At 34.8% G+C, this 26,121-nt stretch overlaps 3 protein-coding genes across 3 annotated transcripts; all 3 read left to right on the plus strand.

Annotated features, from left to right (window-relative positions):
* Window positions 1–374: 374 nt before the first annotated feature.
* Window positions 375–1,528, plus strand: LOC115960432 (carboxylesterase 1-like). The gene has a single exon (XM_031079337.1). The coding sequence runs from the start codon at window positions 450–452 to the stop codon at window positions 1,419–1,421; it is 972 nt and encodes a 323-aa protein (XP_030935197.1). The 5' UTR covers window positions 375–449; the 3' UTR covers window positions 1,422–1,528.
* An 11,952-nt stretch (window positions 1,529–13,480) lies between these two features.
* Window positions 13,481–14,568, plus strand: LOC115960573 (carboxylesterase 1-like). The gene has a single exon (XM_031079516.1). The coding sequence runs from the start codon at window positions 13,568–13,570 to the stop codon at window positions 14,537–14,539; it is 972 nt and encodes a 323-aa protein (XP_030935376.1). The 5' UTR covers window positions 13,481–13,567; the 3' UTR covers window positions 14,540–14,568.
* A 6,361-nt stretch (window positions 14,569–20,929) lies between these two features.
* On the plus strand, window positions 20,930–21,858 carry LOC115961348 (uncharacterized mitochondrial protein AtMg00860-like). The gene is made up of 3 exons (XM_031080345.1): window positions 20,930–21,332; window positions 21,432–21,513; window positions 21,708–21,858. Exons 1-3 carry the CDS (start codon window positions 20,930–20,932, stop codon window positions 21,856–21,858), a joined length of 636 nt encoding a protein of 211 aa, XP_030936205.1.
* Window positions 21,859–26,121: the final 4,263 nt, after the last annotated feature.

The following is a 26,121-nucleotide window of genomic DNA, read 5'->3' on the forward strand; positions in this document are numbered from 1 at the left end:
AATTAAATACATCCAAAAAGAAAAAGAGATTCTAACCTACAATGTTAGTTTATTTATAATAATATAAGGAGGGTTTGGTATAATTGTTTAATCAATAGTTTTTAGTATTTAAATATTAAAATATGTATAATTTTTTCTCATAAAAAAAATACATATTTTTACAACATTTTTAAATACACTCATATTTCTACAACACTTAAACTTCGGTACTAAAAATCTGTTAACAAACGTACCAATAATCATGTGGATAATGATTTTTATGACTAATGTTAACTATTGTACTTTGAACGTTAGCTGATAAACTAATATAGCGTTGGGAACCACATGTATCTTATCTATATATAAACAAACAAAGCATAGGGAGCCACACTTACTTTATTCAACACAGTACTTGATCAACATATTTCAATATAAGATTCTCAAAAAAAAAACATATTTCAATATATACCATGTCTAGAGAAGAAACTACAAAGCCAATTGATCCCTTTAAGCTTCTCCATATCTTTGAAAACGACGATGGTACTCTCAAACGTCTTTACGAATTTCCTCGAACCGCTGCTGCTCCTGATGATCACGATGGTTCCACGCCTGTGATCACCAAAGATGTAATTCTCAACCCAGAACACAACACCTATGTCCGCATATTCCTACCCCGTCAAGCCCTAGATAATAACACTAGCACCGCAAAACTTCCTCTCATCGTGTACTACCATGGTGGTGGCTTTATTATTCTACATGTTGATTCCACACCTAATCATGACTTTTGTTACAACATGGCACATCAACTCTCCGCCGTGGTCGTCTCCGTTGAGTTCCGCCTCGCTCCCGAGCACCGCCTTCCCGCGGCGTACGATGATTCAGTGGAAGCGTTACATTGGATCAAGACTACACATGAAAAAATGATACGTGACCATGTTGATTATTCCAAGTGTTATCTAATGGGTACTAGTGCTGGTGGCAATATAGCCTACCACGTGGGGCTACGCGTATCTAAAGCCGTAGATGATCTTGAACCATTGAAGATCAAAGGGCTTTTGTTGCACGTACCATTCTTTGGTGCGACACAGAGGAGTGAATCAGAGCTGAGGTTGATTGATGATCCAGTTTTGCCTCTAAGCAGTACTGATCTGATGTGGAAAATGTCTTTGCCAATTGGATCTGACCGTGACCATGAGTATTGCAATCCAACGGTGGGTGATGAATTTGATAAAATCAAGAAGCTGGGTTGGTTGGTTGTGGTGACGGGCTGTGATGGAGACCAATTGATTGACAGTCAAAAGAAACTGGTAGAGATGTTTAAGAAGAAAGGTATTAAGGTGGAAACACAATTTACTGAAGGAGATTATCATGCGGCGGAACTAGTTAACCCCACCAAAGCTAATGAACTATTTGTGTACCTAAGCCACTTCCTAGAAAAATAATAGGATGGTTAATTCTGTTTTTGGTACTTCTGATGCAGTGATGCTACCAAAAACATGTTCCAATTTACTGCTATAAATAAAACTCGGAACCTATCTTTTTTATTTTATTTTCTATGATTAAATTTTTGTGAACCTTATTCTTATTCTTATTTTTTTTAAGGACAAATTTTGGATACTAACTGCATTAGCTTAAAAGTTTCTTATGAGCATTCTAATTTTGTGTATGCTAAAAGTTTCCTATCTTATCTTCAAATTAGACTTGGTGTTTGTTTTCTTCTTAAAAGAAAAGACTTTAGTGTTTGTTTGGATGCTGGTGTTGATATCTGATTCTGATTGAGAAAGATGATATACAATTCAAAAATAGCAGTTGTATTACTTTTTTTTTTCTTTGCTGCATTTGGTATTACAGTCTCATCGCGTGTGCGTGTGTATTGTGTCTTTGCATCATTGTATACATCACATTTCATGAAATTCAATATGACTCTTTGTACCACTCATTTGAATTATAATTTTATTCCTTGCATATTTCTAAAAGTGTTTAAGCTTCATACAATATATTGGATTCCATCTTTTGTTTTAATGTTTAAATCATACTATATACCAACTAGATTGAATACAATTAGAATTAAGTGTCAATTTTACATTTAAATAATAGCTATTTCCTAAATACACATATAATAACTCTTTCCATAACTCTTGACCTAAGCTAAGGGTGGAACTAGAATTTTATGAATGGGAGGCCAAAATAATAACAAATATAAAATTGAACCAATTTAATAGTGTCATACAAAAAATATGAAGAGTTTAGGGGGCTAACCATATTTCTTTTGAAAATTTTATGTAAATTTAAGGGTAAAAATCTAATTTATATTTGAAAAGTTTGGGGAACGAACCATATTTAAAAATCTAATATATACTTAAGACACATCAATATATCAACTAGAAATTTTCACTTCCATAATCAAGACAAACCATCTTAGTTGACACGTTATAGTCTTCACAGATGAAATGCTCAATTTCATCACCGATTACGAACTAAGATTTTGAGTTTACAAATAACTTATGATTTATATCTTCTGTGACTAAATCACATACTATGCATTTTAAGGATTATATGATAATGTCCAAATATTCATGCTACCATTATTTTAGATAATAAAAAAACTTTATTATTTATAACATAATGTCATACATAATATCATATACAGCATCGTATAATAGGATTTTAGGACATTAATCCTAATACTATTTACTTCTAATTGTTAAGCAACCGAATTTATGAAAAAGACTTATATTGAAATGCACAATTCTAAACAATCAGCTAGTCCAAAAAAGCTATCAATCATAATTCAAAAACTTAGTGGTAGAATCCTTTAGTTGATTTTAATTGACCATCCATGAAAGCATAATTGTTTTCAATCATCTAATGATTTTTTTTTTTTTTTTTTTTTTTTTTTTTTTTTTTTTTTTGAGAATTATCTAATGATCTTTAAAGCATTTGACAGAACCATATGCTAGAAGTACATAATAAAACGAATGACTCTTCTAAAATGAAAGTGAAATAGAAAAGATTATTGTTTAACTAATATAAGAAACAAATGCACTCCATTCATCTCAAACTGCTAATAAAGAGCCTACAACATCTTTTTAGTTCAGTAGTAACTAGTGAGCTCAATATACAAACAGCATCCTAATAAGAACCTAATTGGTTCTAGATGAAAGCAATGGTTCTTCGAGGGAACCAAACTGTACGGAATAGAGAGTAAGAAGTGGGGAAAGAGTTTAGAATAACAAGGAAACTTTAACACATTTCATCGATATTTTTTTATTTACAATACAGGACCTTTTTATACATTTCATTATGAAAGCCCAACTGGGTAGCAAACTAGCAATTTGCACTCATTGCCATAAGATCATTATCCACATTTATTGCCATAAGATCACCATAATTCTACATCAGGAAAATTGATCAAACAAAAAGCCGAACTACGCAGATATTTTTGTAAAGGATGAATGAACAACTTTCATTAATAGATGACGTTTGATCAAATAAATTGATTTCGCATCAGTATATCACCTAAAATCACACAAAATAATAAATTATAAAATGATACTACACTACTTCTAAATAAAACAAGCACTTTTGGGGCCTATTTGGTAGTAGCTTTCAAGTACTGTTGTTCAAAATGATGTGAAAACTATAATTTAAAAAGTGTTGTAAAAATACATGTAGAAAATACTCATAATGCAAAAAATGTGTTTGGTACCATATTTCAAATAACATATTTTAAAATGTGAATAAAAAATATAATTGTGAGTATGGTATGTGTATGTATTTTTTTTTTTTTTAAGTGATAAATTTCTAACATGTACAATTATTTTATTAATAATTATTAGAGGAGTGAGAATTTTCTGTGCTATTCTCGTTTGGTCTTCTTCTTCCTCTACTCTCTTCAAAAAATTTCTTCCTCCTCTTGAAAAAAAAAAAACACAATCGTTTGCTAAAAAAATCCCAGGAACCCACTGTCATTACTCTTCTAAAAAACTAATGAATCCGTTGCCAAAAAAAAAAAAAAAAAAGGAAGAGAGAGAGAGAGAGATGAAGAAATCTGGGTTTGTGTTTTTTTCTAATTGGTGAGGTTGGATTTTCTTTAGTCTACTTTGGCTTTTCCATATGATTTTGCTATGATTTGGAAAGAGAGAGAGAGAGAGAGAGAGATGAGATGAGAAGTAATGGAGGTGAAGAGAGATGAAGAAATATGAAAGTGAAGAAAGAAAAAGAAAAAGATGAGAGAGAGAGAGAGAGAGAGAGAGAGAGAGAGAGTTGGGTTATGTTAGGTTTAATCAAGTGGGTTCCACACATTTCTAAATATTTACAAAAGTGTCATTGAGTAATGTTATTTGAAAACTGAAAAGTGGTAGGTGGAATTTTTTAAATTCAATGTTCAAATACCCTAAAGTGAGAAACTTTTAACTCAAACACTCCTAAATGAAATCCATTACCAAACATTTTTTTTTCGGCTCTTAGTTTTCATTGTTTAAACATTGAAAACTGTTGTTTGAACTATCTTGCCAAACATTTTTTTGCAAGGACCAAGAGAAGGATCCATCCCCACATTGGAGATGTGGAAATGAACAAATTCATTCCTATTCACTTCCTCAACTCAAACCTTCAAACTAGTAAAACCACTCTTATTGAAAAGAGTAAGGGAATGCCAATCCAAATCACATAGAAAACAAAAACAATATCTCATTCTCAACTTACTCCATAATTCAATATTTTTTATTTATTTTATTTATTTATTTATGAAACTCTTATTCAAAAAATAGAAACATCACATCCCAAGAACACAATGTTTTCAAGACACTTCTAGGTATAACCTAATGTATCCTAAACAAAGAAAACACCAGAGACCATAGATTTTGTGCATAATAGCAATGAAGGAGCAGATGGTCAATATCTATCTCACCACTATCACAACCCTCCATTGGTTCCTATATGCCCCTGCCACTATTTTCTCCACTGCCACCACTACAATAATCCATTGTCTCTTTGTTACCAAGTATATTTGCACCTCATCCCTCTATTTTTACTAAAGTAAATGCATTACTATTCCAATTCCAATTCCACCACCAATGGTATACTAAACAACTAGAACAACAAAAAAACCACTACAAAGTACCAAAATTTGAAAATTTCAAGTAAGCTAGCATATAATACAAATTTAGATGCATTTAAAAGAAACAATCTTTAAAATGCATAGCTTTAATGGCTGAAACTCAAGCACACCCACCAAATACTAGTAATCAACTAATAAACAAAGAAGCTTTATGTTTCTACACATGAAACTAGCTACAACAAAAACATAACTTTAATTTGACCCAAAATAACATCCTTTAAAAAAATTAACCCCTTACGGTATATTAAATATTTTATGAACAAAGGAGTGATCATCTTTGTTGAGACATTTTATCAAACATATACAAATGAATCTCACTTCCAAAGGAATGTGTAAGGAATTTAATTATAAAAGCTAAAACTAGTGAGAACGTGGAAATACATCTATAAAAAAAAGGGTGGGAAAGTAGGAATACAATGTTAAAATTTAGACACGCATGTTATTACGTTGGCATCCCTGCGATTGTTCAAGAATCAAGATTCCTTTTCTAAACACAAATGTGCATCTGGATTTTTTTTAAAAAAAAAAAAATTTAAAAGCCACCTGTAATTTTAGAGAAAAAAGAAGCATACAAAAAAATATTTTAGAAAAGAAACTGAAAGGCAACCAAAAATTAGAGAAAAAAAAATTTCTTGCATGTCTGGTGTTGGAAGTAGCAAGGGAATCAGAAATAAATCTAGAAGGAAGTGGCAATGGAGCCCACTAAAAATAGAGGAATTAGGGTCGGTCTCATAGGAATTGGAGATGCCGGATAGTGTCGTGCACTAGCGGCATAATCGAAGTTTGGGTTGAGAGAGAGAATGGAGAGGATCGCGGGGAGGGAGATATATGGCCTGTTTGGAAGTTAAGAGAAGGAGGAGAGTAGAGGGGAGTAGTGGGGAGGAGAGTAGAGGGGAATGGTTCCCCTCCACCTTATTTGAATGTTTTTAAAATTAGTAAAAGGGCATGGAGTAATTAGCCCTTCTCCTTGTTTGAATGTTTTAAAAATTAGGATGGAGAGGAGAGGAAATGATTAAAATAGACAAATTTACCCCTATTTGAAAATTGACTTGCAACATTAGTCTATTATTAATTTAGAGAGGGTAAATTGAGAAATTTATTTAGTCAATAATTTATCTACTCTACTCTCCCTCCAAATCTCTCCAATTTGAGATAATTAAAAATGAGGGGTTAGAGGTAGTTGAAACCCCTCCAAACCCCTCCCCCTTCTTTCTTAAAAAACTTCCAAACAAGATAATTGAATTACTCTACCTCCCTCTACTCTACTCCCCCTCCTTTTTTAAACTTCCAAAAAGACCAATAAAGTAAGAGGGAGGAAGAGAAGAAATTAGTTTTTTTTTTTTTTTTTTTTTTTAAATTTAGATGTGAAAAGTGGGAGAAAGAGGCGGGGCTTTCAAAATTTTTTAAGGGTGTTTTTGTCATTTTATTGGTGTCGTTCAGTAAACTGATGTGTTATATTTTTAAGCTAATGTCAATTTATTATTGGTTTGGAAAACACCAATTCAGATGGTGAGTTGGTAATATTGAAACACCTTAGAGCATCTTCAATAGTCTATGTAAACCCAAAATTCTCTCTATAATAGAGAGTGAAACCCAAAAAAAGCTCTCCAATAGACTCTCTATTCTTAGATTTTTTTTTTTTTTTGGGTCATGAACAGTAGCTCATCAAGTCTGATGAGCTACTGTTCACTCTTCAAATGCTTTTTTCCTATTATAATAATTAGGTGTTGAACAAAAAAATGTTGGAAGATGTGTAGTTAAAAAAAGAATAAATAATGAATGAAGAAATAATATTTAAATGAAATAGAGAATGTGATAGAGAATCTGTTAAAAGTGTATTTAAAAAAGTGAATAGTTAAAAAGTAAAACTCATTCTCTAAATAATACAAAAATATGGAGATTCTGCGGATGCTCTTATACTTTCCTATAATTGGGTATTGGTTTTGTCACCTTTTGCTAGTGGGTATTCGTGACTGCCGCCTTGTCTTTCTCCAAATCCATATCTGGGTACTGGGTACCCATCGTTTTTGTCTTCTTTAAATCCCATACATTGTTTTTGGCAAGTCAAAAGGTTTTGCGTGTAGTATTTTAGTATTTATCATTAGATGGTGGCGTTGGCGAAAACTCACAAATGGGAGTATGGGACCAACCATTATAAATATCTCCTTGATATGTTTTATTTAATGTTGTACATGTTTCTTTATAAATATCTCCTTGCTTAAATTTTTGGAACAAGTAATTTATAAAATTTTTAAGAAGAGAGTATCAAGACCTAGCAACCCCTAACTGTTGGATTTTTTTTTTAATATCTAGGCAATGAGACCAATAGGGTTGGGTGAGAGCCTCAAACGGAACTAATTTTATTTACAAGTCTCTATATAATTTTGCCACTCAAATTGAGAAACAAGTCGAAAGGAAGCAATTATTTTGAGAGAATTCCATATGTGAGTATGATGACTATGTTTTATTTTACAATATACTTGTTTCTCTATACTATTAAAAAGCAAGTATGACACTAATCAGTTTTTTTTTTTTTTTGGTAGGTGGGTTTGAATAAATTCTAATTATAAATATTTTTAATAAATTATATGGATTTATGATTAGCTTATTGAGCATTGTTAGCTTATTTATAATCATATAATTACTGATTTTCATGACTAATGTTAGCTATCATACTTTGAACGTTAGTTGATCAACTAATGTTAGCTTATCCATATATATAATAGTAAGTGAAATTGAGAGAAACTCAAATTAAAATTCCAAATTTGAGTTCCAATTTTGTGTCATGTGTCCTAAATTATTTATTTTTAAAGAGTTTTATTTTAGAATCAAATGTGGGACCACATCATAAATATTCATCCAAATGAGTTATTAAGTACAAAAACTAAAGAGTCTAGAATAAATTAGTCGTTAAAAAAAAAAAGTGCTTCACAATAATTTTTTTTTAACAAAAACATGGGCAATTTACATTTTATACCTAATAATATCCTTACAAATTTTTTTAAAGAGTTAACAAAATATAAAAATGACTATCAATAGTATTTAAATTAAATATATATATATATATATATATAAAAGAATTATATTATTCATCTTATTGTATATCTTTAAGTGTATTAATGCATATGTATGAGGTTACAAACTAATTAATAATAATAGACAGTTAATCTCCTTAATAAATAATAATAATAATAATAATAATAATAATAATAATAATAAAGTTCAGTAATCCATTGGTTCCTATATGCCCCTGCCACTATTTCCTCCACTGCCACCACTACAATAATCCATCATCTCTTTGTTACCAAGTATATTTGCACCTCATCCCTCTATTTTTACTAAAGTAAATGCATTACTATTCCAATTCCAATTCCACCACCAATGGTATACTAAACAACTACAACAACAAAAAAACCACTACAAAGTACCAAAATTTGAAAATTTCAAGTAAGCTAGCATATAATACAAATTTAGATGCATTTAAAAGAAACAATCTTTAAAATGCATAGCTTTAATGGCTGAAACTCAAGCACACCCACCAAATACTAGTAATCAACTAATAAACAAAGAAGCTTTATGTTTCTACACATGACACTACAACAAAAACATAACTTTAATTTGACCCAAAATAACATCCTTTAAAAAATTAACCCCTTACGGTATATTAAATATTTTATGAACAAAGGAGTGATCAACTTTGTTGAGACATTTTATCAAACATGTACAAATGAATCTCACTTCCAAAGGAATGTGTAAGAAATTTAATTATAAAAGCTAAAACTAGTGAGAACGTGGAAATACATCTATAAAAAAAGGGTAGGAAAGTAGGAATACAATGTTAAAATTCAGACACGCATGTTATTACGTTGGCATCCCTGCGATTGTTCAAGATTCCTTTTCTACACACAAATGTGCATCTGGATTTTTTTTTTAAAAAAAATTTAAAAACCACCTGTAATTTTAGAGAAAAAAGAAGCATACAAAAAAATATGTTAGAAAAGAAACTGAAAGGCAACCGAAAATTAGAGAAAAAAAACTTTCTTGCATGTCTGGTGTTGGAAGTAGCAAGGGAATCAGAAATAAATCTAGAAGGAAGTGGCAACGGAGCCCGCTAAAAATAGAGGAATAGGGTCGTTCTCATAGGAATTGGAGATGCTGGATAGTGCCGTGCACTAGCGGCATAATTGGAGTTTGGGTTGAGAGAGAGAATGGAGAGGATTGCGGGGAGGGAGGAAGAGAAGAAATTAGTTTTTTTTTTTTTTTTTTTTTTTTTTTTTTAATTCAGATGTGAAAAGTGGGAGAAAGAGGCGGGGCTTTCAAAAATTTTTAAGGGTGATTTCATCATTTTATTGGTGTTGTTCAGTAAACTGATGTGTTATATTTTTAAGCTAATGTCAATTTATTATTGGTTTGGAAAACACCAATTCAGATAGTGAGTTGGTAATACCGAAACACCTTAGAGCATCTTTAATAGTCTATGTAAACCCAAAATTCTCTATATAATAGAGAGTGAAACCCAAAAAAAGCTTTCCAATAGACTCTATTCTTAGATTTTTTTTTTTTTTTTTTTTTGACTCATGAATAGTAGCTCATCAGAACTCTTCAAATGCTTTTTTCCTATTAAAATAATTAGGTGTTGAATAAAAAAATGTTGGAAGACGTGTAGTTAAAAAAAGAATAAATAATGAATGAAGAAATAATATTTAAATGAGATAGAGAATGGGATAGAGAATCTGTTAGAAGTGTATTTAAAAAAGTGAATAGTTAAAAGGTAAAAATCATTCCTCATTCTCCAAATAATACAAAAATATAGAGATGATGCGGATGCTCTTATACTTTCCTATAATTGGGTATTGGTTTTGTCACCTTTTGCTAGTGGGAATGCGTGACCGCCGCCTTGTCTTTCTCCAAATCCATATCTGGGTATTGGGTACCCATCGTTATAATTGGGTATTGGTTTTGTCACCTTTTGCTAGTGGGTATGCGTGACCGCCGCCTTGTCTTTCTCCAAATCCATATCTGGGTATTGGGTACCCATCGTTATAATTGGGTATTGGTTTTGTCACCTTTTGCTAGTGGGTATGCGTGACCGCCGCCTTGTCTTTCTCCAAATCCATATCTGGGTACTGGGTACCCATCGTTTTTGTCTTCTTTAAATCCCATACATTGTTTTATTATTTATTTTAGTATTTTGCTTGTAGTATTGTTTTATTTAATGTTGTACATGTTTCTTTATAAATATCTCCTTGCTCAAATTTTTGGAACAAGTAATTTATAAAATTTTTAAGAAGAGAGTATCAAGATGATGTAGGACACAATTTATTATTTAATTATTGTAATTTATTATTTTTGGTATTTTTATGTAAAAAACGTTATTTTAGGTTTAGGTGATTTATTACCTTGTTTTTAGGTGCATTTAATGCTTTTTAGGTCAAACTTTATTCCTGATATGGTTAGATATCAATTAGGAGTTATTTTAGAATATATTTTCTTGTTTGTCAAGTTTTATGGAGCCCTTAAATAGTCATCTAAGTCTGTAAACGTTTTTCATATATATATTATTGAATAAAAATCAGAAAATGTGAGGTTTTGCTCTTCTTTTGGTTCTTCAAGAACTGTGAACTTATCAAGGATTCTTCCTTATGGCGTTTAAACTTTATACTTTTGGTTCGTGATTTAATTATAATCATTGGGTCAAGATGTTACTTATACCTTTGGTTCACGTTTCACTTATAAACGTTGGGTCAAGGTTTTCTATCAAAATCTGAATTTTAGCTTTCTTGGGTAAGTATTTCAATATTTTTGTTGGGTCTCAAAGCATGTCTATTGAGGTTCGCATCACAAGACCTAGCAAACCCTAACTGTTGGATTTTTTTTATTTTTTATTTTTTTAAATATCTAGGCAATGAGACCAATAGGGTTGGGTGAGAGCCTCAAACGGAACTAATTTTATTTACAAGTCTCTATATAATTTTGCCACTCAAATTGAGAAACAAGTTGAAAGGAAGCAATTATTTTGAGAGAATTCCATATGTGAGTATGATGACTATGTTTTATTTTACAATATACTTGTTTCTCTATACTATTAAAAAGCAAGTATGACACTAATCAGTTTTTTTTTTTTTTTTTTGGTAGGCGGGTTTGAATAAATTCTAATTATAAATATTTTTAATAAATTATATGGATTTATGATTAGCTTATTGAGTATTGCTAGCTTATTTATAATCATATAATTACTGATTTTCATGACTAATGTTAGCTATCATACTTTGAACGTTAGTTGATCAACTAACCTTCTAATTAATAAGCTAACATTAGTTGATCAACTAATGTTAGCTTATCTATATATATATATATATATATATATATATAAAATAGTAGGTGAAACTGAGAGAAACTCAAATTAAAATTCCAAATTAGAGTTCCAATTTTGCGTCATGTGTACTAAATTATTTATTTTTAAAGTGTTTTATTTTAGAATCAAATGTGGGACCCCATCATAAATATTCATCCAAATGAGTTATTAAGTACAAAAGCTAAAGAGTCTAGAATAAATTAGTCGTTAAAAAAAAAAAAGTGCTTCACAATAATTTTTTTTTTTAACAAAAACATGGGCAATTTACATTTTATACCTAATAATATCCTTACAAATTTTTTTAAAGAGTTAACAAAATATAAAATGACTATCAATAGTATTTAAATTAAATATATATATATATAGAAATTATATTATTCATCTTATTGTATATCTTTAAGTGTATAAATGCATATGTATGAGGTTACAAGCTAATTAATAATAATAGATAGTTAATCTCCTTAATAAATAATAATAATAATAATAATAATAATAATAATAATAATAATAATAATAATAATAATAATAATAATAGTGGGCTCACTGCACATTATCAATTCGACAAATGGTAATGAAGTTCAAAAGGTGGTGCCAGCAGATTCGAATAAATTATATTATAAATATTTTAAAGAAATTATATGGATATATAATTAGCTTATTGAGTAATATTAGCTTATTTATAATCATATAAAGGGTCCGTTTGTATTGAACTTATTATTGCTGAAACTGAAAAATGAAAACTGAAAACTGAAAATATTATAGCAAAATAATTTTTAAATGTGTGAATAGTGCCGTGGGACCTATTTTTAATTTTTAATTTTTTTTAATAAAGTGACTGTGAGTCCCATGAAAAAAAAAAAAAAAAAAAAAGTAACGCAGACAAACGCAGACGCAGGTTTCAACGCAATCCAAATGGCACCAAATAATGATTTTTATGACTAATGTTAGTTATCATACTAAGAACATTAGTTGATCAACTAATGCTAGATAAACTAATGTTCTAATTATTGAGGAAGCAAAATTATTATGACTAATGGTAGCTATCTATCGTATTCACATGAAATGTTCAAATAATTTATTAAAAATTCATATAAATAATGTTCTATTATGACTAATGTTAGCTTCCTTCCTTTCTTTCTTTTTTTTTTTTTTAATTTTTTTTAATTATTAAAAAGAAACAAACACACACAAGAGTGATAAAAAGAGGTTCTAACACACACATACACAATGTTAGCTTATTTATAATAATATAGGGAGTGTTTGGTTCAGTGGTTTAAATAATAGTTTTCAGTTTTTAAATGTTGAAAAACGTATTTCCACAACCTTTTTTAATCCACACGTATTTCTACAACACTTAAATAATAATACTAAAAATCTCTAACCAAATAGGCTAATGTTAGTTTTTTTTTTTTTTTTTTGAAAAACAAACACACACAAGAGAGAGAGAGAAATTGGTTCTAATACACACACATACACACACACACACACACACACACACACACAATGTTAGCTTATTTATAATAATATAGGGAGGGTTGGTACATTTGTTTAAACAACAGTTTTCAGTATTTAAATACTGAAACACGTATTTGTATAATACTTTTTAACTTATACATATTTCCACAACACTTAAACAACGATATTAGAAATCTCTAATCAAACGGACTTACTACTAATGTTAACTATCGTACTTTGAACATTTGTTGATAAACTAAGTAAATGTTTGGGTAGTGGTAAGTGTCCTGCGTTTGCACGTCTAGCGTTTTGCGTGAGGGTCCCGTGCATTGTTCACGGGACCCATAAACTTCTTTTTTCAGTAAAACTTTCATTAAAAATGAGTCTCATTATACTATTTACACATTTAAAAATTATTTTGTTATAGTGTTTTCAGTTTTTAATTTTCAATTTTTAGTAATAAACGATATCCAAACAAACCCTAATATATTATTGGGATCCACGTGTATCTTTATCTATATAAAAACTAACATAGCATTGGGAACCACAGTTTATCTTTATATAAACTACGAACCCCGCTTACTTTATTTATATATAAACTACACTGTTAAACTATCTTTCTTCAACGCAGTACTTGATCAATATATTTCAATACCATGTCTAAAGAAGAAACTACAAAGCCAATTGATCCCTTTAAGCTTCTCTATATCGTTGAAAACGACGATGGTACTATCAAACGTCTTTACGAATTTCCTCAAACCGCTGCTGCACCTGATGATCACGATGGTTCCACCCCTGTGATCACCAAAGATGTAATTCTCAACCCAGAACACAACACCTATGTCCGCATATTCCTACCCCGTCAAGCCCTAGATAATAACACTAGCACCACAAAACTTCCTCTCATCGTGTACTACCATGGTGGTGGCTTTATTATTACACATGTTGATTCCACACCTAATCATGACTTTTGTTACAACATGGCACATCAACTCTCCACCGTGGTCGTCTCCGTTGAGTACCGCCTCGCTCCCGAGCACCGCCTTCCCGCGGCGTACGATGATTCAGTGGAAGCGTTACATTGGATCAAGACTACACATGAAAAAATGATACGTGACCATGTTGATTGTTCCAAGTGTTATCTAATGGGTACTAGTGCTGGTGGCAATATAGCCTATCATGTGGGGCTACGTGTATCTAAAGCCGTAGATGATCTTGAACCATTGAAGATCAAAGGGCTTTTGTTGCACGTACCATTCTTTGGTGCGACACAGAGGAGTGAATCAGAGCTGAGGTTGATCGACGATCCAGTTTTGCCAATAAGCGGTACTGATCTGATGTGGAAAATGTCTTTGCCAACTGGGTCTGACCGTGACCATGAGTATTGCAATCCAACGGTGGGTGATGAATTTGATCAAATCAAGAAGCTGGGTTGGTTGGTTGTGGTGAAGGGCTGTGATGGAGACCCATTGATTGACAGTCAAAAGAAACTGGTAGAGATGTTTAAGAAGAAGGGTATTAAGGTGGAAACACGATTCACTGAAGGAGATTATCATGGGGTTGAACTAGTTAACCCCACCAAAGCTAATGAACTATTTGTGTACCTAAGCCACTTCCTAGAAAAATAATAGTATGGTTAATTTCTGTTTTTGGTACTTCTGATGCTACCAAAAAAATGTTCCAATTTAATTACTACTATAAATAAAACTTGGAACCTATCTTTTTTATTTTATTTTCTATGATTCAATTTTTGTTAACCTTATTTATTTATTTATTTTTAAGGACAAATTTTGGATACTAACTACATTAGCTTAAAAGTTTCTTATGAGCATTCTAATTTTGTGTATGCTAAAAGTTTACTATCTTATCTTCAAATCCATGGTTTTAAAAACTGGACTGGATCGGCCGGGCCGATCCGACCGATTCAACTAGAAATCGACCACTAATCCGGCCAGTTATGATTAAAAACCGAAAAACACTAAAAAACCGAAAAAAATTGAGAACCAGCTAGTTCAACCATAAAACCGGGAAACGGTATGGTTGAACCGGTTATTGACCGGTTGTGTTGAAAACTAAAAGTGCACATTTTTTTTCAAAAAGTTGCATTTTTTTTTTTTCCCTTCAAATCCAGCCTAAAACCCATAAGAATGATGATCCAAAACTATGGGAAAGAAGAAAAACTCAATGAAAAGAGAGAGGTAAAGAACTAAAGATTAAAATGTGATTCTTGATTTTTTTTTTTTTTTTTTTTGTGGTAAATATGAATTACCTTGGTAGCATCAACTTTTTGAAATTTTTTATTTTGCAGCAAAAATACCTTGAGACCGAGAGAGTGAGAGTGTGAGAATGAAATGCAAGAGACTTCAAAGTTAAAACAAAAGAGAAAAATGGCTTTAACTTTCGGATAGGTCTAAGTTTGAAAGGATAAATGGAAGTTTGAAAGAATGGGTAGGTGAAATATTAATGAAAAGAAGGGGTAGGTTAATCATTTTTATTGTTTTTGTTTTTTCTGTATCTTATTTGACTCACAATTCCTAGAGCCACGTTACAAGTCCTTGAAAGGTTAAAAAGAAAAGGGTAATGTCATGTCAGTGCTTAGTATGTATGTGTGTGTATATTCAAGGAGCAATTTTACAGGACAACTCAATAAAGGTAAGGGAAAGGTCAAAAAAAAAAAAAAAAAGGGTCATGTCATGTCAGTATTTAGTATGTATATATATAAGTATTAAATATATAATAATAATAATAATAATAAATATACATTATACATGGTTAATTTGATTCTTCATATATTCTTATAAAATTTTATATATGGGCTGTGGATTTTGTTATTTTTATTTCCTAAATTTAATACACAAAAACTAAACTCACATTATTTTTTAAATTTTATATATATGTTTAACTTGAATATTCTTTGTTAAAAAACTTTATATATATATATATATATATATAATTTTCATTATTTTAAAATTATTAATTAAATTATTTATTACGTCACCGGTTTGATCACTGGTCAGACCCCGATCTGACCAGAAAACCGGTAATCAGTTCATTTTCCGGTTCTTTCACCGTATCGGTTTTTAAAACCATGTTCAAATCAGACTTAGTGTTTGTTTTCTTCTTAAAAAAGAAAAAGAAAAGACTTTAGTGTTTGTTTGGATGTTGGTGTTGATATCTAATTCAGATTGAGAAAGATGATACATAATTCAAAAATAGCAGTTGTATTACTTTTTTTTTTTCTTAGCTGAATATATATTTGGTATTACAATCTCATTGTGCATGTGTGTGTGTGTGTGTGTTTTTTTTTTTTTTTTTCTAAGACCACTTATTGTGTCTTTGCATCATTGTATACATCACATTTCATGAAATTCAATATGACTCTTTGTATCACTCATTTGAATTATTATTTTATTCCTCGCATATTTCTAAAACGTGTTTAAGCTTCATACAATATATTGGATTCCATCTTTTGCTTTTGTGGGTTCTTTTTTTGATAGTACCCAAGCCTAAGTAGAAATAAGGATCTTGGGCCTTATACTTGTTGTTTGGTGGACTAGACTTAGTTCACCGTAGCTATATTGAGCTGATTACGAACCAAGTTGTGCACAAAACATGGATCTTACAATACATACACATTTATACATACAAAATATATACATATTGCACAGTAGGGAACAGTAAAGAATGATATAAGTAAAAAGAAAAGTGAATAAAATGTTAGGGGTCTTCAGAATAATAAATAATGCTTCATTATTTCTTGAGTTTCTAATACATTATGTCCTTTTTGCACTGTGATATGTTACAAGGTCCAAATAAGTTCAAAAGTCACAGACTTAGACAGCTATTTTAGGCTTCTAAGACTTGTGAGGTTTGAATCCAATTATATCTTCTAGTGTTTGTCTCAGGATCACGGACGGTGTTTTCCCCCTTTTCTCCCTTTTTGAATCTCAAGGAAGTTTTTCAAAAGTTTTTTAGGCTCTGATCAGTTATTGCTGAATGGTTTTTGCTAATGGCTTCTCCCCTTTTTATAGCACCTTCTTAGGGCTTTTAGTATACCACTGATTCCCTCCATTTACTGCCATGGTTACCAGAACCAATGTTATGTCAGCAACATTGGTGGTTGGTCCCTTCCTTATTTTTTCACTATTTTCCCCTTTTGAGGCTTCCCTCCAAAAAGTCATCAACTAAACTTCTTCTTTTGGGGGTCCTAGAGACTGACTTTTAATATCTTTTTCCATGGTTTCTAGAGAGACTTTTCAAAACCTCCATTTTGGCTATTGTTAATAGTCATTTTCGCTACAATTTTTATGGTTTGACAAAACGGCTAAGCTCAATTGCTTAGCGGATCCGTCTAATGTATCTTATCAGTGTATTTTGCTTTGTTGCATGGCCTAAGCCCATGCAAACGGTTGGGGAATTAAGTAGGAATTTTTTGGTGGGTTTGGGTTTAGTTCCTATTGAACCCTTTACATGGGCCCAGTCCGTATGTGCCACGAAGTGGGCTAGGGATGCTGGGGGCACTTAAGGCCCATGAAGGAGGTCCAGTGTTAGAAATTTCTACCCTAAATTTGACTCCATGAAGGAGGTCTAGTCCGTAAGCACCATTAGCCTTTGTATACCTCACATTGCGAATTTTGGGCTTGGCTCTCCAAATAACAGACAAATTTAACGAACCCAAGGGGAGTTTTTGGGCTAATTTCTACAATCTCGACCTTTGTCGCAAAAATTATTGCGACATTTTGGCGACTCCGCTAGGGAGTCAAGCAGCTAAGGAAGGAGAAACCATGCCTCCCAAGTCAATAAACCAACGTACATCCCACACCATCACTCCATCTCAAGGGGCAACCGCTGACGCTTCCTCTTTGAGGGAAGTACGTCTTGATGAGAAGGTTGAACAACCCTCTCTGTAAATGAAGGAATTATTTGAAATGATGCGAGGCATGCAACGGAACTAGGACAACCTCGCTCAAGCTATCTAGCGCATTGAAGAATCCAACGAGGCTCGCGATAAGGAAAATTCACGACAGGAGGAGCTTGCACTCGAAAAAGGTCAAAATGAAAAGGTGGCGGATAATAGCGAAAAGACTAGGCAGGACGAAGCCAGTGACGCTTTTGGTGCTAATAATGATTCTCAACATGTCACGCTTGCCGACGTAGCAAAGCTTATTGAGAGGGAACAAGCAAAAATCTCCAAAGTGCCAAGGCAATTTGTTTGCCAACCTCCTTACCTGTTTGAGCTATTGCACAAACCATATCCCCGAAATTGTGAAGTTCCCACATTCTCACTCTATAATGGATGACGAGGAAACTCTCTTGAGCATGTAAGCAAGTTCATAGATACTATGGGCCCATTCACTAGTGATTCAGAGTTATGCCTTCACGTGTTTTCCAAGTCGCTTTTTGACAAGGCTTATTCATGGTACATCATGATCCCAGCTGGATCAATCAAGTCATAGGAGGACATGGTGGAGTGCTTTTGTGGGAAGTATTACCAAGAGCAAAAGGAGGTTACATTGATTGGGCCGCACAACACTAAGCAAATGACCGGCGAAGATTTTCTTGATTACATACGACAATTCCGAGATACAACCCTCGAATGCCATATGAAGTACGAGGAGCATGAATTGGTTGAAATTTGCATTGATAATACATTTTCTGAGTACAAAATTCACCTTGAGAATTTGGACATCAAGAAATTTGCTCCGCTACTCCAAAAGGCTCACAAAACCGTAGCATCTTGGAAGAAAAACAAGAGAGCTTGGAAAATAAGTGAGCGGACAAAGACTGATAAGAGGAATGCTCCCCAAGCGCTTTTAGTGGCTACCAATGAGCCTGCTAGCAAGAAGAAACGTGAGAAAGGCAAGGCAGTTGAAGAATATATACCCATATCTTGTACATCAGCGAAGTTGAGTGTCATCCTTGATCAGTGGATCACGGATAGAATGATAAAACTATACAAGATTGATAGAGAGCCAACTAAGGAAGACAAGGAACATTCACCTTTCTATCACTACCACAGATATATTCATCACCCAACTGTGGAATGTCGCTACATACGAAGGTTGTTTCATAAGAAATTAGCAGATGGCACTCTTAAAGTAGGCCGTGGCACTCAAGGTGTACAAAAAAATCCTTTGCCTTAGCATGATAGGGGAAAGGGGATAGTCGCTGTGGACATACATGCTGGCAATGAAGAAAAGGATCTCATGATATCCGCCACACTTACTCCATTTGCTATTAAGACATTGCAAAGAAGTCCCGCGTTCCGTTCACTATTCAACGAATTGGGATTAACCCCTAAGGCTAGAATGGCAGCGATAAAAGCCATAGTTGGCATTGCGTCTTCATCTGGATCCTATTGTTTTACAGCAGAAGCTCATGCAAGTCGAGCCTTTCTAGAGATGACCAACGCGATCACCTTTACAGATGAAGACATGGAAGTCCAATACCCCGATCATAAGAGGCCATTATATGTCTCAAAAATGATGAATGAAGTTCATGTGAGGAGAGCCCTCGTGGACATCGACTCATCCCTCAATGTTATTCCATTAAGTATTCTTGTTACAGCAGGCATTTCTAGAAAGAAAAATACAAGGATTAACAATGGAGATTACCTGATTTGGAGGAGGATGTGAACATACCGTTGGACACATTCAGTTAGTACTAAAGGTCGAACTACTCATGGGGCTCACCAGGTTCCATGTTCTCGATTCTTCTGTGTCCTACCATGTGTTATTAGGAAGGTGATGGCTACACAAGCACAAGCTTATATCGTCTACCTACCATCAATGCGTAAAGGGACACTTAAATGGAAAATCGATTTGTATCCCAGCCAATCCTACTCCTTTTGACCAATCAAAGGCTCGTTATCTAGAAGCGGCCTTTAATGATCAATTGACCATAAGTGGAGAGGAAGCAATTACAATGCCCTTAGGCACCCCTTTGCCTAGTTTGGATGATATTAAAGGAGGGTTTGAAGTGGGCTTGCGAGATCACCTTGAAAGGAGGAAGAAACGCAAAGAGCGAAAGGAGATGACCCATGATGCTCCAAGATGTGAGAAGATTCAACTGCTTGATGGGTGCACTGTTATCTCTTGTGAAGGTGCACGGGGCCTGAATGCGCCAAGCGAGAGGGCCTCGGACTGACACAGGGGGGTTTTCCTTCCTCCTGCTGTTTGTTAGAAGAAACATTTAATCCAACTAAAAAAGAAGAAATATCGTAAGAAGTGTTAATCCCACCTAAGCTGTCGCCAATCAATGAGGAACTTGAAATAGTCAATTTGGATGATCATAATATGGAGCTTCCTCTCTCCATCAATCCCTTGCTTATGCCACCAGAGAAAAAGGAATTAGTGTCTTTGCTTAAAGAGTATTGTGATGTGTTTGCATGGTAATACGAAGAAATGCCGTGTCTAAATCCTGGAATGGTGGCTCATGCTCTTAATATTGAACCGGGGGCTAAACCAGTAGTGCAGCCAAGGAGGATTTTCCATCCTGATGTCGAAGCTCGAATTCTTCAAGAGGTTAAGAAGTTGTTGGCAACAGGATTTATCAAGCCTATTGAACACCAACAGTGGCTCCCAAATATAGTTCCCATGAAGAAAAAGAACAGAAAGATAAAATGTTGTGTCAACTGTCGAGACCTGAACAAGGTCTACTCAAAGGACGAGTTTCCTCTCCCTAATATGGACTTGCTTATTGACTCAGCCACAGGTCATGAGATGTTCTCCTTTATGGATGGTTTTAGCGGCTACAATCAAATCAAAATGGCACTAAGAGACGTAGCAAAGACCGCATTTCGCACTTCTATCGAAAATTTCTACTACACCGTGATGCCATTTGGGCTTAAGAATGCGAGTGTCATGTATCAAAGAGCTATGACCACTATCTTCCACAACATGATGCATTAGGAACTCGAGGACTATGTCGACGATATAGTCGTAAAGTCTAAAACTAGAGAGAGTCATACAAGAACCCTCAAGAAAGTCTTTAAGAGGTGTCGTCGTTACAAACTGCACATGAATCCTTTGAAGTGCACATTTGGGGTGACAGTTGGAAAATTTCTAGGATTCCTTATTCATCAAAAGGAAATCGATATGGTCCCATTGAAAGTGAAAGCCATAGTCACGATGAAACCCCTAATATCAGTCAAAGAATTGAAGTCCTTTATAGGAAAGCTCCCTTACATTCAGAGATTCATATCGGGGTTAGTAGCAGCGATCACCCCATTCACTCCATTATTAAAGAAAGGCGTGAAGTTTCAATGGAGCAATGAACTCCAGTTAGCTTTTCGCAAATTGCAAGAGATGATGACCAACCTACCTACTGTTAGGTCACCAACGCTAAGCGTGCCACTGAAACTGTATCTTGCCTCAAATGACAAGGCTGTTGGAGCTTTAATCGCGCAAGAAGGTGAAGATGGTATTGAGTAGCCTGTATACTACATAAGTAGAGCCCTTAGAGATGCAGAAACTCGTTATCTAAGAGTTGAATGCACTTGTCTATCTTTGATATATGCAGCGCAAAAATTACGACATTATCTTTTAGCCCACATAATGCACTTAATGACGAAGTCCAATCTGATAAGGACGCTCTTGCAAAGGTCTGTTCTCTCGGGTAGGCTGGCACAGTGGTTACTCCAACTCCAAGGACAGTTAAGGATTAGGCAATAGCGGGACTTCTAGCCCAATTATCTAGAGAAGAAATCTCACAAATCATAGATGAAGTACCTGGAGAAGTCGTAGAGGTGGCATGCCTAGAGGAGAATAAATGTCTATGGGAGATGACATTTGACAGATCTTCCATTTCCACCGGTGGAGGAGCTGGTATTGTCCTAGCTAATGGGGAAAATGAAGCCCTATCCATGTCTTTCAAGTTAGACTTTCTTTGTTCTAATAATGTGGCGGAATACGAAGCATATCTTACTGGCCTAGTAATAGCACGATAAATGGGAATTAAAAGGCTCAAGGTGCGAGGAGACTTGAATCTTGTGGTAAGTCAAGCGAAGGGTGATTTCTCTCTCAAAGAGTCCTCACTGGCCCCATATCAAGCGATGGCTCATAGGCTAAAGGATCACTTTGATGAGTTGACCATAGAACTCATGCAAAGATCGAACAACCACCATACTGATGCCTTAGCCATGCTTAGGTCCAAAATCATGTTCGAAGGGGAAAGCACCAAAGTTACCATCCTCAAAAGAAGCATCCCCATTACACTACTCTTGCAAGAGGAGTTTAAAAACAAGACCGCAAGGGCTGAAGATTGGCAAGAACCTTTGAGAGATGCCTTATTGGAACAGGGAATAGAAATTGATGCCAAATAGGTTCGAGACTATACGCTTGTTGCTAGCAAGCTTTATCAGAGGCTACCTAGAGGAGTGTTAGCAAGGTGTGTAAATTTAGAAGAAGCGGCAAAGAGGTTGAGCGAAGTCCATGAGAGGACCTGCTGCGTCAAGAACGAAACCCCCCTCTATCAACGCCTCTAACGCTTGGGTTATTTTTGGCTTGATATGAAGACCCAAGCAAGCGAAGTGCAAAGCCAGTGCCCAAAATGCCAATGTGTTCGATAAGGCAGAATCATATGCTATCTTCCAGACGACTGATTGGAGAACACCATTTCTAGAATTCATCTTGAAATGAGTCCTAACTACTAACAGGAAGGAGGCTTATTACCTCAAAAAGCTAGCCAAACGCTATTTTGCTGAAGGAGGGATTTTGTTTGGTAAAGGATACAATGGTGAGCCACTAAGATGTTTAGGCCTCACAGAATCGCAAGACGTAATGAGAGAAGTACACGGTGGAGAGTGTGGAGAGCATTAAGTGGGAAGAAACTCCACGAACGACTTCTATCTGTAGGGTATTATTGGCCTTCGATGAAGAGGGACACCGTTGAGTTTGTTAAATGCTACCACACCTGTCAAACGCATGCGAACCTCATCCATACCCATCCTATGAACTTGCAAGACATGAGCACACCATGGCCTTTCCACACCTGAAGGCTTGATCTTATCGGTCCTATCCATCCGCCATCGAATGGATACATTTGGATCCTTGTCACCACTGAATATTTTGCGAAATGGGTGGAAGTTGTTCTGCTTAAGAGAGTGACAGGGCCGGCTTTGGCCAATTTCATTAAAGAGCACATCCTTTGCCATTTTGAGATTTCATACAAGATTGTGAGCGACAATGGAACTTCGTTCATAAACAAATATATTTGAGCAATTACCGAGTATTACAAAATCAAGCATCGAAGGTCGACCCCTTACTACCATCAAAGGAATGGGCAAGCGGAGGCAACCAATAGGGCCTTATTGGGAATTCTTAGTAAGATGGTGTTTGACTACGTTGAAGGTTGGAATACACATCTTCTCGACACACTTTAGGCCTATAGAAGCTCCACCAAAACGGCCACTGACTTTTCACCATTTTCTTTGGTATATGGAACTGGAACCATCTCATTGGTGGAGTTGATGGTGCCAACAACTCGCACATTGCAGGGTCAAGAGCTTGAAACAGATGCGAATATGTGCACTGAGGTGTAGTTGGTGGACTTAGAAATAATGGATGAAACGCGTGACATTGCATTCGAGAGGGTATGGCGATATCGGCAACGAATGAGCAGCATGTATGAGTAGAATGTGTGTGAACGGATCTTCGTGGAAGGCAAACTCATTCTTAGAGTAGCAGATTACCTAAGAAGAAACATAGTGGCCCCTTCCAAGTTTGTGCCAAATTTGGAAGGCCCATACGTTGTGAAGAAAACTCATGGAAGTGGGTATTATCGCCTTTGTAGCAAGGACGAGTCTGCCATAATGGATCCCATCAATGGCAAGTGGCTTAAGCTTTATCACGCTTAGTGAAGTCAAGGAGTTGTAGTCTGTTTTGGAAACATAGGTATTATGCATCACTTATTTTTATTTTATTTCCTTTAAGGCAAAAAACACTGTCTCACTTTTGAGGTTGGGTGTCATCCGCCATGAGAATGCCCACTTTTAAAAAAAAAAAAAAAATGGCATCATCACATGCTCATTTCGCCTTTTCCCTTTTTCTGATATATATACACACACACACACATACACATGTAAGCGCACATGTCTCAAAAGAACATGAATCACTTTGTTCAAGCAACAAACCTTACAAATTCGTAAGGAAGCTCATGAAAACATAATCAAGGCAAGACCCCTACATGCAAGACTACTATGCTCTCAAAAAGGTAAGGGAAGCCAGGTGGGTAACCCTTTAATGACAAGCCTTACAAAGTGGTAAGGAAGTCAATGAAGTAATGCCACGGCTATATCCTCATTCGCAAGAAGGAGCCTGACATCTGCTCAAAGGTACACCTTACAAAATAGTAAGGGGACTAACCAAAAAAAAAAAAAAAGAAGGGAAGGGCGATGGCGCATGTTCATACCTGAAACCTTGCAAAAACAGCAAGTGGGCTTATGAATCAAAAGCTAGCGTCATGCACTTAAACATTATAAATTAACACGTGATACATTTATTAAGCGATGGCTAATTGCTGCTCTAATAGAGCTATCGAGTGTGAGGATACAAATGGTGCCACAGCCTACCATAGGTAAGGATGGTAGGTATACTATTTAACTACGAACATAGGAAAAACAAAACCATCCCCCTAGACAATGGCAAGCTAGCATGATCTACAACACACATAAATATAGTCCAAAAAACACCAGCATGGTGGCTTAGCGTACTATACAGTGGAGGCAACCACTAAATGGCGAGCCAAAAATATATATAATGCACGCAAAGAATGAGGTACGAGAAGGCCCAAATCACCCTTTAAAGGCCACAATAGTCAAGCACCATGCTCATTGACACTTCCTTGGAGGATGGAGTAAAGGTAAGCTGACTACCTGACTAATCGTGACTTGCTTCTAAGTAGCAATACATAACCTGCAAACATACATGATCTCAAAGGAAGGTATGAAACTACTTTAATTTGAGTATTAAAAATAGATGCATATGCACCCATAAAGCATGAACAACCTTTTTCAAAGCTAAGCACGAAAACGCGTTTGATAATATATTTTGTACATAATATGTTTAGATATAAAATGTGGGTCGCATTAACCATGCCAGGTTAATCTAAACGAAATACCAAATATAAAGCCAAAGGGGTTGCTCAGTACATGTACACAACCTAAAACAAAAGAATATGTGGGGCGTCTCCATACACAAGGACCCAAAAAAAAAAGGGCCTAAGCACTTTTCCCTACAAGATACATTTGTCTAAAAAAAAAAAAAAGCATGTGATAAAGAGACAGTGGAAACTCAAAGCAGGCCATGAATGGTAGTGTTATCCAATTTGATGGCATCTGGAGCACTTCTTTGCAACTAGACCATCTCTGACTTCAATATCGCAAGCTCTATTTCCAATTCAGAAATCCGTCCCACAATAGATGCCAATCGAATCTTCACGTCACTACGAAACCACGATGTAGCAACATCTTGAAGATGACAGAGAACAAAGGAAACTTCCAAACTAGCCTTATGTAAGTCTCTCACAGTATCCCTCAACTTAAACAATCGCTCTTTAGTTAAGGCATTCACCTGAGTTTCTTGCATATCCATAAGCACCGCAGCCAAGATCCTCAATAAAGGATTCCTGACAATTGAATCGACTGTCAACTGCCCGATGAAATCATTGTGCCTAGTTTATAGATGTTCCAACAATGGAACACTCTCTAAAGGGACTGAGAACTGAAATGGATACGTGTGCTTGGGCCTACGAAGTTGTAGAAATGGGAAGCCTCATGCTCATTATTTCTATCTTGTTCGAACCTGCCCAAGAAAGCTTCGATGTGCTCCCCATTAGAAATGAGAGTTAGGGAATCAAGACATGTGAACATGGGTTCAATCTAAGAATTTGGTATGATGGTGGCATCGACGGGTGCCTCAACACCTATACTGAGGGTAACCTAAACCTGTAGGTACGTGGTATATAGACCAGTCAAAATGTATGTAAGAACAAAAAGAAGAAGAAGTGAAAGACATATATGTACACACACACACACACACACACACACACACACACACACACACATATATATGAACATGCACACCCCCGGAAGCATTAAAATACTCACTGTGGCTTTTGCGATCACAAGCTTCATGTTGGTCGCCTCCCCAATAGCATCGACTCCCTTGCTCACATCCAATGTCCCTTATGCACATGAAGTCACATGGTATGA

The sequence above is a fragment of the Quercus lobata genome, chromosome 9 (assembly GCF_001633185.2).
Source record: "Quercus lobata isolate SW786 chromosome 9, ValleyOak3.0 Primary Assembly, whole genome shotgun sequence".
NCBI lineage: Eukaryota > Viridiplantae > Streptophyta > Magnoliopsida > Fagales > Fagaceae > Quercus > Quercus lobata.

Bases quoted from the DNA above. Each gene is read 5' to 3' on its own strand.
- LOC115961348 (XM_031080345.1), top strand. From the start codon at position 20,930: ATGAATCCTTTGAAGTGCACATTTGGGGTGACAGTTGGAAAATTTCTA. The intron at 21,333-21,431 runs GTATTGAGTAGC...TGATATATGCAG, and splicing joins CGCGCAAGAAGGTGAAGATG to CGCAAAAATTACGACATTAT. The intron at 21,514-21,707 runs GTCTGTTCTCTC...GACATTTGACAG, and splicing joins ATAAGGACGCTCTTGCAAAG to ATCTTCCATTTCCACCGGTG.
- LOC115960573 (XM_031079516.1), top strand. From the start codon at position 13,568: ATGTCTAAAGAAGAAACTACAAAGCCAATTGATCCCTTTAAGCTTCTC.
- LOC115960432 (XM_031079337.1), top strand. From the start codon at position 450: ATGTCTAGAGAAGAAACTACAAAGCCAATTGATCCCTTTAAGCTTCTC.